Genomic DNA, 13537 nt, shown 5'->3' with positions numbered 1-13537 from the left:
GTAGAATAATCAGCTATAATAAACAATTTATAATGTATGTTTGTGCACAGATTAATACCAGCATATTTAAATCCACGTCTCCCATTTCAGTTCAGTTTTTTTTCCTTCTCAATAGATGTTCGATTGGATTGTCCACAATAAAGGCCTGTTCCTGACCACCTACACCGAGATAGGAGCCAACCATCAGCACGTGATGGAGCTGCAGACACAACACAACCACTTTGCGATGAACTGCATGGTAAGACTGGATCCAGTGGTCCAGCAGTAATATCTGTCAGCACCTGAGGCGTTAAAACAGTGATGCGTGTTACATCATTAGAATGATGTGCGTTTGTGCACGTGCCCTGACTCGCTTATCCACGCAAGAATGAGTTTTCTGTTGTCGAATGACGGTTTCAGGTTTATTTATTTCCAGCATAGCAATACCAAGATTGCATTATTACAGAAATTACACCCATGCATCAATACAAAATAAACCCAAATAAAAGCAAATTAATGAAATAGAAAAGTACAAATACGACACTTCTAATTGTATTGCAAATAAACCATAAAGTTCTACATCAGTGTGGAATAAGTGTAGCATTTTGTCCTTGTTTTGTATAGTGTCTGATTTCTTTGTTTTTTTATGTAGCCAACTAGTTTTTCCTCTTGTTAGAAATAGATCACAAAGAGGATGATCACTCTATATATTTTAATTTAATTTAATTTATTTTATTTTAATTTGTAATATTTTTTATTTTAATTTATTTTTATTTTTTGTTTATATAATCAAAAAAAAAAAAAAAATAAAAAAAAAATATATATATATATATATATATATATATATATATATATATATATATATATTATTATTACTTTATTTATCTTTTAATTCTTTATTTTATTTTAAAGTTAATACATTTTTATTATAGTTTCTTTTATTGTTATGTATTTTTTTGATTCTATATATATTTTTTATTTATAATTAAAAATGTATTAAATTATTAAACAATATTTTACTTTTATTTTTATTTTATTATTTTATTTTATTATTTTATTTTACTTAATTACTTTATTGTTTTGAAAGTTTAATTTAATTTATTAAAAATTTAATTACATTTTATTATTATTTATGTATTTTATTTTATTTGCTTATAGTTTATTATTTTTTATTTTATAATAATTTATTATTGTTTTATTTTATTCTATATATTTTATTCAATTTTTTTTTTATTGGTTTAAATTTTTTGAATAAAACTTTATTTTAAATGTATTTTAATTTCATTTAATTAAAATTAAGTTATTTTTTTATTTAATTTAATTTTATATATTTAATTTAATTATTACATTTATTTTATTTAATTTTTAAATTAATATTTTATTTTATTTTCAGTATATTTGGAGAGTATGTAATGCCACTGGAGAATAGTGACTAGGACATCATCCTTGTGTGTGTGATTTATATATGTGACCACTGCAGACTTGTTAATCACCCCCAGTAGGTTTCAAAGGCACAGAGTTTCACCAGAAAAAAAAAACTGCATGGCATCAATCACAGATTTTCCATCTCTATGATCTCATCTGCCATCTGCCCATCCATATCTAAACAGAACTGCTGTTCAGCCAATCAGAAGTGTCTACGTGCAGCGTGACCTCTGCATGCAAATGGCCAATACAGTGTGTTCCCATTTTAACTCATTAAGAATAGTGGGACACACTTTACAATTACTGTAGTTAATGTTACTTAATAAATTGACTTAGATAAACTAAAAATGAATAAAAATGTACAACATTTACTAATGTAGAATTTACTAATAAGAACCTGCTTAATAGCACTAAAATGAAATAGACATTTTTGACATTTCAGTACAGATTTGTCGAAAACTTCGTACTTTTATACACTTTATTGGGCCCTGAAACATTAACAAAAATGCCTTAACATATATGTCTGCATAAGTAAAACATGATTTAATTTCAATGAAATGGAGTCAGAAAAAAATGTAAGAAAATAACTGTGTCAAACTGTATCAGTTTTGAAAGTAGGTCTACAGAAGACCAAAAGTTATTATTTGGCTCAGTCAGTTACATTGATTCACTTCAGTGACAACGTGATGTTGCAAAATTGATCTGTTACGAAATACATTTCAGCTGCTCCACAGAAGTAGTCAGAAGTGTCATTGTTCAGCTCAGTTAATTTCAGGCTTTGTGCGTTCTTATCCATTAGTTTTTGATTATTTTAGGCTACCTGATGGTTGAGTTTTAATAACATTAATACAAAGATTTTAAAACATACTTAAATTAAAGTGAATTTCAATTAAATTGATTAATGACATTATTATTATTATTATTATTATTATTATTATTATTATTGCAGCAGCAGCATATTAACTCTACATATTAGTTTTGATCATTTTTCTTTGGAATGTAGCATCTGTTTTTGTGTTTGTTCTATGCAAATAATGGAATCAAACTTGAGAAGAGAGTTTGAAAATGCACATAAAAAAACAATAATATATTAGGTACACCATCTAGTACCAAGTTGGACCCGCTTATGCCTTCAGAACTACCTTAATCCTTCATGGCATAGATGCTGTATTGGGTTGAGATCTGGTGACTGTGGAGGCCATTTGAGTACAGGGAACTCGTTGTCATGTTCAAGAAAAAAGTCTGAGACTATTTGTGCTTTTTTGACATGATGTGTTATCCTGCTGGAAGTAGCCATCAAAAGATGGATACACTGTGGTCATAAAGAGATGGACATGGTCAGCATCAATATTTAGGTTGGCTGTGGCGTTGACACGACGCTCCATATGTACTAATGGGTCCAAAGTGTGCCAAGAAAATGCTCCCCACACCATTACACTATCACCACCAGCCTTAACCAGTATGCAGGATGGATCCATGCTTTCATGCTGTTGATGCCAAGTTCTGACCCTACCATGCGAATGTCACAGCAGAAATCGAGACTCATCAGACCAGGCAACATTTTTCCAGTCTTCTAGTGTCCAATGTTGGTGGGCCTGTGCGAATTGTAGCCTCAGTTTCTTGTTCTTAGCTGACAGGAGTGGCACTCGGTGTGGTCTTCTGTTGCTGTAGCCCATTTGCCACAAGGTTGGACATGTTATGCGTTCAGAGATGCTCTTCTGCATTTCTCCCTTGTAATAAGTGGTTATTCGAGTTACTCTTGCCTTTCTATCCGCTTGAATCGGTCTGGCCATTCTCAATTGCGCTCACAGATCTGCCGCTCACTGGATATTTTTTTATTTCTATTTAATTTTTTTTAGGACCATTTTCTGTAAACCCTAGAGATGGTTGTGCGTGAAAATCCCAGTAGATCAGCAGTTTCTGAATTGCTCAGACCAGCCCGTCTGGCATCAACAACCATTCCACGTTCAAAGTCACTTCATCTTTCTTCCCCATTCTGATGCTCGGGTTGAACTGCAGCAGATCGTGTTGACCATGTCCACATGCATACATGCATTGAGTTGCTGTCATGTTATTGGCTGATTAGACATTCGCATTAACGAGCAGTTAGACAGGTTTATCTAATAAAGTGGCCAGTGAGTATGTATGTATGTATGCATGTATGCATGCATGTATGTGTGTGTGTATATATATATATATATATATATATATATATATATATATATGTATATATATATATATATATATATATATATATATATATATATATATATATATATATATATATATATATATATATATATATATATATACTAATTTGAGATTAACTAAATGTTTGTGAATCCAGAGGTCTTTTAAATTATTAAATGTTCATGAGGTCTTCGCCTTAAATAGTAGTCATTATATTAAATAATATAAAAGGGATTCAAAAACCCTTAACAACAGCAACAACAATAATAACGACAACAGCAACAATAATAATAATAGTAATAGTTGTTGTTGTTATCATTATTATGAGGGGTTCGAGCACTGAAGCCCTATTGTTATTGTAAGGATGATTATTATTATTATTATTATTATTATTTTATTTCTGCCATAATCACTATATACATTTATTATTAAAATTATGTAAATATGTATTCTAAATAAGTTTTAAAATATACAAAAATTATGAAAACAATCAAATTAGAAATGGAAGCAAGATATTGTAGCTCTGGATACACACACACAAAAAAAATAGTATGGAAGTTTGTGATTATTTGACAAACCATAAATCGTGTGCTGTAGTTTTGAAAATAAATATACATATAATAGGTTGAATATTTTATAAATAATTAAAAAAAAATTATATATATATATATATATATATATATATATATATATATATATATATATATATATATATATATATATATATATATATATATATATATATATATAATAAGTCAAATATTAGACTTATGCTTTGTTCTTAAACTTTCAACATAAAAATCGTTTTAAAGGTTACAACCCTTTACCAGTAACTAGGATGTTTTGACTAGGTTGTTATCTTGCTCTTTGTCGGCCCTTTGTTAGTGTGTTAGTTTTGGCTGAGTGTGCTAAAATCACAGGTTCAGCTCACCCCTTCTCACATTGTGGATGAAATGCTTTGTCAACTGTTTGCTTTGGATTAGCCTGACTGCTGGGCAGCCGAGGGCACTGCAGCCACCTCCTCAGGAAGTCATAGGAGCCTTACTTCCTGTCTGATATCAGGCATGAATAGAATTAAACACGTAAACGATGAAACTTTTGGCCCCCCATGTTTAATAAATAAAACTAAATGTGTCATGTGGAGAAGAACATGGTTTTGAATACACTTTGTGCACATTGTGTAAAAAAAAATACAAATCTGGGGTGCAATTTGGGCGACATGTTGGCTCAGTGGTTTGAAAGTGTATGCTGAGAGTGTATTCGTTTTAACTTTAACGGATTATTGAACAAATTATTAATAACTATTAAAATAACTTTTTTTTTGCTCTGTAAAAACGTTTTATATGTAGGGCTACAGTCAAAAATTTAATATTAGTGCCATGGCTGCGGCAAGTCAGCAATCCTGTGTCTAAAACGAAATTTCCCTTTTTCAGTAAACAATAAACACAGTCCGCTTGTTAAGTGTGACGTCTCACGAAGCGACTTCCAGGTCCAAGCACTCTCAGTATGGGAAGACTCATGAAATGGTAATAATAAACGTTAACAAAGCGTTATAATACTTTTGAAAATCACGATCGCAATATATATACCTCCATGCCTAATATCCAATGGCCAGAAAGTAATTAATTTTTTTATAAATTGTTCAAATTAAATTTTTTGTGATGCAGCAAGCCCAGAGATTGTTGTGTACATATATAAAATTCCCTTTAATGTGTGTGATAAATAAAAAGTGATCATAAAAGAATATTTTCCAAATTCAAATGAGTGGCGGCTTGAACCCGGAAACCCGGTATTACATACGTCACCAACACGTCACCACTTAACAAGCGGATAATCCCAAGCAGGACATTGTATTAGATTTTCGTAAATACAAATGTGACATTGATGATTATTTTATTGATGATGATGATCAGACCTGAAGCCGTGCCTCACTCAATTGAACAAAATATGGAGAAAACGCCTTCAATCAATCTCGCAGGGGTTGAGTCCTCCAATCTTAAAGGACTTTAATGTATCACTGTTTCTTTTGTGTGTGGATAAATATTCTAAAACTTCTATAAACTTAATTTTCTTGTATCCAAATATATGTACATATAACCTTTTTAGCAGGAGTCCTGCGGATAACCGCATGAACAAACATGCAACAAAGCATAAAAATTATACACAAAAAATTAGACACTAAAAATTAGACGAAAACTTAAAAATTAAACTATTACGGTTCTAAGCCGTAATAGTTTATTATATCTTAAATGCAAAGCTGACAGAAACGAAAACAGCTGATGGATTATACACTAACTTATTAATGTTCTTGTTATTGCTTGATAAAGGGAATAATGCACACATTGAGTGGATCCTTTAAACACCCTTAAACCGGAATGACTTTTCTCTGACGTTAAGATAACTGAAAACAGACTTCTAAAAACCTTTTAGTTCAGTTTTTAAATAATCAATAATAATTAGTGCTGGTACGTAGCTCACCCCAACGAAAAAGGAATCCAATTGAATTGCCTGCAGATATTATTACATTTGCCACATTCATTGACAGCAGTTCAATATGCGATTCATGGAGACGTCAATGAGCAGTGCATTGCAAACTGAGGGCTGAGTTGTAACTGTTCATAAAAGACACGCTTAAGCAGCTATGTCATGGAGTTCCAGGAGTAATGTCACCAGAGCGGAACATTGCGCTTGTCGAGTTGTAAATTAACTCAGCCCCTACTCTCTTAAGAAAGGCAACATGTGGAAAACACCCTTCTGGCTTTTTATTTTATTTTATTTTTTTACATATGGCTGGGTAATCTCCAATCATGCTGGTGTATTGATTAGTCCCAGTGGTTTCCAGAGGGATATATAATGTTCCAGGCATTTCGTGATTGTTCTGCATTTAGAAAGAGTAAAGGGATATTGCGTAATAATAATAATAATAATAATAATAATAATAACCCTGTGTTTTAAAGGGGTAGTTTCAAATTTCAAGTTTCAAATTGTGATTTAATTTCGATTAATCGCACAGGCCTATGTTGTAACGTCTGGCTTTTATAATAGGAAAAAAACAGACAAACAATACTCTAAAAAATGATGTTTGCTGTTTATGCTATATACTTATTTAAAATGAGCCCAGCAGTCACACAACGTCATAAGACGTAATTATTAGGTTAGATTTAGATTGTGACGTCAAGTGACCAAAATTCAATGTCTAGTCAGCTTCTAAGGCCAATGATATTTTGCTGTCTAATAACATCATCAAATGACATTGTTATATGGTCGGGTTGGAAAGTGACCAAAATCCAACATTGTGCCAACATCTTAAACCAATGTCAAATACTGACATTTATTCGTCAGGTATGGCAACGTTTTATTGTATATAGACGTTATATTGGTAACATCCACACAATGTCAAACTGTAACATCATTAAGGCTGGTTTATACTTCTGCGACGAATGATTGGCGTGACCCATGGCTACTGCCTTGTGTGTTTTGTTTTGTTTTTGAACGCCAACTTAATGTACAATTAGCTAAACTCATTTAGCAGCAAGTGCAACAACTTTAATCATAAGGTAAACACAAAACAAAAGTTTCCATCTAGAGCTCCTTCACGAGACTCGACTCGAAAACACAAGACTCGAAAATTTGCTACATCGGGCTCGCAGCTTTCAGCACCACCCACACTCATCACAGCTACCCAAACCGACCAATTACAGAGCTCCTATGGGTCGTTGCATTGTGTAGTTATATTTTTTGAAAGGTGTCGGCAGTTTTGGCATCAGCCACGACAAGGGCTATCTGACCGTGCGCAGGCTGCGCCGGAGCATACGCGTGCACTTGATGTGTATGAATTAGAAGTATAAATCAGGCTTTAGACATTGATATTTGGTTGGTTTTAGGTTGGAATTTGGACCTAAATGTCGGCCAGACTTGGGTTTGGACGTCAAACATTCATTCATTCATTAATTTTCTTGTCGGCTTAGTCCCTTTATTAATTCAGGGTCACCACAGCGGAATGAACCGCCAACTTATCCAGCAAGTTTTTACGCAGCGGATGCCCTTCCAGCCGCAACCCATCTCTGGGAAACATCCACACACACACTCATACACTAGTACGGACACCTACCCAATTCACCTGCAGCATATCTTTGGACTGTGGGGGAAACCGGAGCACCCGGAGAAAACCCACACGAAGGCAGGGAGAACATGCAAACTCCACACAGAAACGCCAACTGAGCCGAGGTTCGAACCAGCGACCTTCTTGCTGTGAGGCGACAGCACTACCTTCTGCGCCACTGCCTCGCCCTGGATGTCAAACAGATACAACAAAATGCAACATCCTCATGTCATTGGGGTACAACGTCAATCTGACGTCATGTTGACATCCTGTGCCTCCTGGAAGCTGAAATAACACAGTGCTTGAGTTTATTTTGCTAACTTAATTGTTTTATGGTCAATCCATTTTGTTCACTTGTAAAAACTTATTAGTCAGCTTAACTCCTTTATGTTGTCCCAACATGTATCGATTGTGTGGAACCCAATTTTTTATTTATTATTTATTTTTTACTGTGTATTAAAGTCAATGGTTTCCAGATTTCTTAAAAATATCTTCTTTTTGCGCAATAAAATAGAAACGGTCAAACATGTTTGAAACAAGTAAAGAATGAGTAAACAATTGACAGAAGTTTTAGTTTTGGGTGAAATATCTCTTTCAATGTGTCTTTAGGAGTGTAGGGTAGACTGTCGTTGCGCAAGACTTACTGTTTGAGAAGACTGCAGACTCCTGTACTGCTATAAAGTGGTTTTTTTATACGAGGAAGGCTTTTGTCCTGTGGTATGTGTGTCTTGGCTGCGTTGAGGTCCTGTAATGTGAGCTGTGTAAATACAGGTAGAGCGCTTCCTTAGTCTGTACCCAAGTGACTTGACATTTCAGTGTCCTTTCTTTTTTTCTTTTCGTTTCTTTTTATACATCAGATAATGTCTGATGGAACTGCAAAAGTTATTTCTATACAAATATAGCTACTGTATGCATAAAACTGTAGCAGCAGTAAAAGTTAAAGTTAGCCACGCTATTAGTACTGTATTCTTGACACATTTGTACTGTTTGGCTTTTTGTCCTCTTCTGCTGCCATGAGTCTGTTCTTGTTTTTTACTTTTTAATTGTATTTTTTATATGAAAATTTATTTAATGTTTAATGCTTTGCTTCTATTTTCGGTGTGACTTTTTAACATTCTGTAACGGGTCTACAGATGAAAAATAGCCATTTTTGGCTAATTCTGGCACATTTTACAGTAATGTTTATTAACGTGCATTGACCCTGTAAACAAACAAAAAACTAAACTAAATTTATGTAGTTCTACAATGAAGTAATGTAGTTATACAAGGCAAAGCTTTAGCATCAATTTTATGAAGTCATTTATTTGAAATTCCCTCCATGTAAAAGTCCATGTATTAGCATGTTTTGCTAATAACACGTTGGTCATTGACATGACATTGGCACCTATTAAATTTGGCTTGCGTTTAGCCTTACTGACTGGTTACTGACATTGCTTTGATTTACATGGAAATTAGATACCAGAAATTCTTTATTGTTTCCACATTGTGATCCACAAGGTCTGCGATACATAATGGTGGGGATTTGTGTTTACTGGTGCGTGACTATCTTATTCAGGCAGCCCTGAAAGCAAGCTCAGGGTGAGTGCTATACAGTGATCCTATTTGTACTCTGACTTTGTCTTATCTACATCTGCAGGCGGGATTATTTAGAAAATGGTCATCTTTGAATTTCTATTTGACAGCAGATTCAGTGTGTTTGTAGAATTCTTTATGTGTGTTATACAGTATGTTTATGTTTAGCATATGGGCTCACCATACCTATTTCAGTGTTGATATGAAGAGTTTAGATGCCATTTGTCATTTTCTTCTTAAATTAGCATTTTCCTCTGGCTCCTGTGTGCACTGTAGTTTTGGTCATTTTACTTTTATGAGAAACAATATGTTCTTTTTGTTGCATTTAGAGTAAAAGTAGGAGGCTGAAAAAAACTTGTTTCAGATGGCACTTTTAGCATTGAAACACATGCATTCATATACTCTGGAAAAAAAAAGATTCATTGGATTGACAAAAAATTTTTAAGGTAAGTGGTTGCAAAATTTTATATAGGCTGGATTTAAACAAACTAAGAAATTTTAGCACCATTCAACTTAATTTTTTTGTTAGTAAATTAGTAATTTTTTTGTTTGTTTGTTTTGTTTGTTCGTAAATTTTACTGTGTGTGTGTGTGTGTGTGTGTGTATACACACACACACACACACACACACACACACACACACACACACACACACACACACACACACACACACACACACACACACACACACACGGCACTGTATATTGGCAATGGTGGGAGGCATGCGTTGGCCTTAGTGTGCCACAAGTGACGATATACAGCCATATCATACTGCTACGAGTGTGATATTGTGTTTATACAACAGTTTGACAGCATACTCGTGTATATTAAAAAGAAAATCAAACAGAGTCTAAAAACACTTTTGTATGAGGAACTACTTTTTTGCGCCATTCATTCACATCTGCAGCTGACGTCAGAACAGCAGAAACCGTTGCTACTGTACTTCACTCACTGAGTCAATGTTTTTTTTTTTTTTTTTTTTTTTACAAGGTTGACCAGATTGTAGGGAAAGACAGAATTTATTTGAACTGAAATGACAAATAATGCAGAAAAATACACTCACCGGACACTTTATTTACCTTGCTAGTACCAGGTTGGACCTCTTTTTGCCTTTAAAACTGCCTTAATCCTTAATGGCATAGATTCTACAAGGTACTGGAAATATTCCTCAGAGATTTTGGTCCGTATTGACATGATAGCATTATGCAGTTGCTGCAGATTTGTCGGCTGCACATCCATGATGCAAATATCCTGTTCCAGCACATCCCAAAGGTGCTCTATTGGATTAAGTTCTGGTGACTGTGGAGGCCATTTGAGTACACTGAACTCATTGTGATGTTCAAGAAACCATCTAAGATGATTTGCACTTTATGACATGGTACGTTATCCTGCTGGAAGTAGCTTTCAGAAGTAGCCACTATTACACCACCACCACCAGCCTGAACTGTTGATACAAGGCAGGATGGATTCATCCTGTTGTTGATGCCAAATTCTGACCCTACCACTCGAATGTCGCAGCAGAAATCGAGACTCATCAAACCAGGCAACATTTTTCCAGTCTTCTATTGTTTAATTTTGGTGAGCCTGTGTGAACTGTAGCCTCAGTTTCCTGTTCTTAGCTGACAGGAGTGGCACCTGGTGTGGTCTTCTGCTGCTGTAGCCCATCTGCCTCAAGGTTGGACGTGTTGTGCGTTCAGAGATGCTCTTCTGCATACCTCAGTTGTAAAAAGTGGTTATTTGAGTTACTGTTGCCTTTCTATCAGCTTGAATCGGTCTGGCCATTCTCTTCTGACCTCTGGCATTAGCAAGGCATTTGCGCCCACAGAACTGCCGTTCACTGGAAATTCTCTCTTTTTCAGATCATTTTCTGTAAACTCTAGAGATGGATGTGCGTGAAAATACCAGTAGATCAGCCGTTTCTGAAATACTTAGACCAGCTCGTCTGGCACCAACAACTATGCCACGTTCAAAATCACCCTTTCCCCCATTCTGATGCTCGGTTTGAACTGAAGCAGATCGTCTTGACAATTTGTACATGCCCAAATGCATTGAGTTGCTGCCATGTGATTGGCTGAGTAGAAATTTGCATTAACAATCAGTTGGACAGGTGTACCAAATGAAGTGACTAGTGGGTGTAAATCTTTAATGCAAATGTTAATTTCAACTTCATTGTAGAATTAAATTAAAATTTATGAATTAAATAAAATTTTTTAGATGAATCAATTTAACTTCTAGTCATCTTAACTCACAATAGTCATTCATTCATTTTCTTGTCGGCTTAGTCCCTTTATTAATCCGGGGTCGCCACAGCGGAATGAACCGCCAACTTATCCAGCAAGTTTTTACGCAGCGGATGCCCTTCCAGCCGCAACCCATCTCTTGGATTCATCCACACACACATTCACAAACACACACATACACTACGGACAATTTAGCCTACCCAATTCACCTGTACCGCATGTTGTTGGACTGTGGGGGAAACCGGAGCATCCCGAGGAAACCCACACGAAGGCAGGGAGAACATGCAAACTCCACACAGAAACACCAACTGACCCGAGGTTCGAACCAGTGACCCAGCGACCTTCTTGCTGTGAGGCGACAGCACTACCTACTGCGCCACTGCCTCGCCCCTCACATCAGTCAAACTGGCTAAAATATGTACAAAGTTAAACTTTGTATAACAAATAAATAGATTTTTTTTTATAAGCAACATAAAGTTTGATAAGTTCATAATAATTGAAGCTGAATTTATAATTTAGCAGGCAAAGACAGTTAAAAATAAGTATAGTGGGAGTCCTTAAGTCATATTTTCAATACAGAATGTTCCTAAATACACATACAAATATTTATTGTTCTAAACTGTTTTGTTAAAGTTTTTGTATTTGAAAAATTTAAGTTTGATATTTGCAAATATGCTGATACACATACAGAACATAAGCTTCTAAAATTGGTAGACTTACAGTATTATTAATTAAAAAGGATTGAATTAGTCACCATTAAATGTTGCACCCGTTGCTTATTGAAGTTTGTTAGAACTAGGTTGTTTGTGCGTTTGCATATGCATGTGACTGTTATTGCTCCAGGTTTTCACGTGCACGGGCATTACTGCTGGAGTTTATTATTGCACACAGGCCGATGCCAAACCCCCATCAGGTTTTCATCTGACAGCTCTCTGTGTATTGATCCTGTACCCTTTTGAATGCCTCTGGGCTGTGTAATTAGCCCCATGTGAGAAAACAGCATGGTAACCAGAGCTCTGCCGCTCTCATGCACTAGACTTTAGTTCCCTTAAGAACACACATTCACTTCAGACACTCCCATAATATTACAGAACACACGCTGTAAAGTATGTAAAGCATATTAGTATGAGCGATTTCTATCCGTAATTACTGATCATGAAAACAGATATTTTCTCTGATTGTTTTAGCAGGTGTAACCCACACTTTAGGTTATAATGAAATAAGGTGGAGCTTTTTTAGGCCTTATAAAGTTAAATATTTTGTATGTTTTATATATTTTTATTGTCAATGGTATTTTACTGTAAGTTGAACGTGCAAAAAGGGAACTAAGCTGGCAAAAATCACTTCTTGTAACTTCTAAATGAAAAGAATTAGCTGAAAATTACTAACTAACTTGTTGAACATAATAAATTAAAATGTCACATTGTAGGATTTTAATATTTTTGTTGTAAATTGTATGTATGCAAAAAAAGTGAATGTAATTGGCTAAAATTTATAACTTCTGACTTAAAGTCTTTGAAATATGTTGAAAACGACAAACTACTATATAGAAAACATTCATTCATTCATTTTCTTGTCGGCTTAGTCCATTTATTAATCCGGGGTCGCCACAGCGGAATGAACCGCCAACTTATCCAGCAAGTTTTTACGCAGCGGATACCCTTCCAGCCGCAACCCATCTCTGGGAAACATCCCCACACACGCTCATACAATTTAGCCAACCCAATTCACCTGTACCGCACATCTTTGGACTGTGGGGGAAACCGGAGCACCCGGAGGAAACCCACGCGAAGGCAGGGAGAACATGCAAACTCCACACAGAAACGCCAAATGAGCCGAGGTTCAAACCAGCGACCCAGCGAGCTTCTTGCTGTAAGGCGACAGCACTACCTACTGCGCCACTGCCTCGCCCTATATAGAAAACAATAAATCAGAAAGTATCTTTTAATATAAATAAACAAATACAACAAACTTATTTCAATTGAGAATTTTAATTATTTTAACATTAACTATTGAATGTATCCATGTTG

General features: G+C 35.0%; 1 protein-coding gene across 32 annotated transcripts in view; it reads left to right on the top strand.

Annotated features, from left to right (window-relative positions):
- Window positions 1-13537, top strand: part of triob (trio Rho guanine nucleotide exchange factor b) — a 251202-nt gene that overhangs the window by 94812 nt on the left and 142853 nt on the right. For all 32 annotated transcript variants that reach the window (XR_015510907.1, XR_015510906.1, XR_015510893.1 and 29 more), the window contains one exon: window positions 116-238. Coding sequence is in view for 12 of the 32 variants with exons in the window: in XM_087286536.1 (XP_087142662.1) it covers window positions 116-238 (123 nt within the window). In the remaining 20 variants the exon portion in view is untranslated. The remainder of the gene's footprint in view (window positions 1-115; window positions 239-13537) is intronic.

Source organism: Danio rerio, chromosome 16 (genome assembly GCF_052040795.2).
Source record: "Danio rerio strain M-AB ecotype USA chromosome 16, GRCz13ab, whole genome shotgun sequence".
In the NCBI taxonomy this organism is placed as follows: domain Eukaryota; kingdom Metazoa; phylum Chordata; class Actinopteri; order Cypriniformes; family Danionidae; genus Danio; species Danio rerio.
The sequence above is the reverse complement of the archived record's forward strand: the minus strand, read 5'-3'. Positions and strand labels throughout refer to the sequence as shown.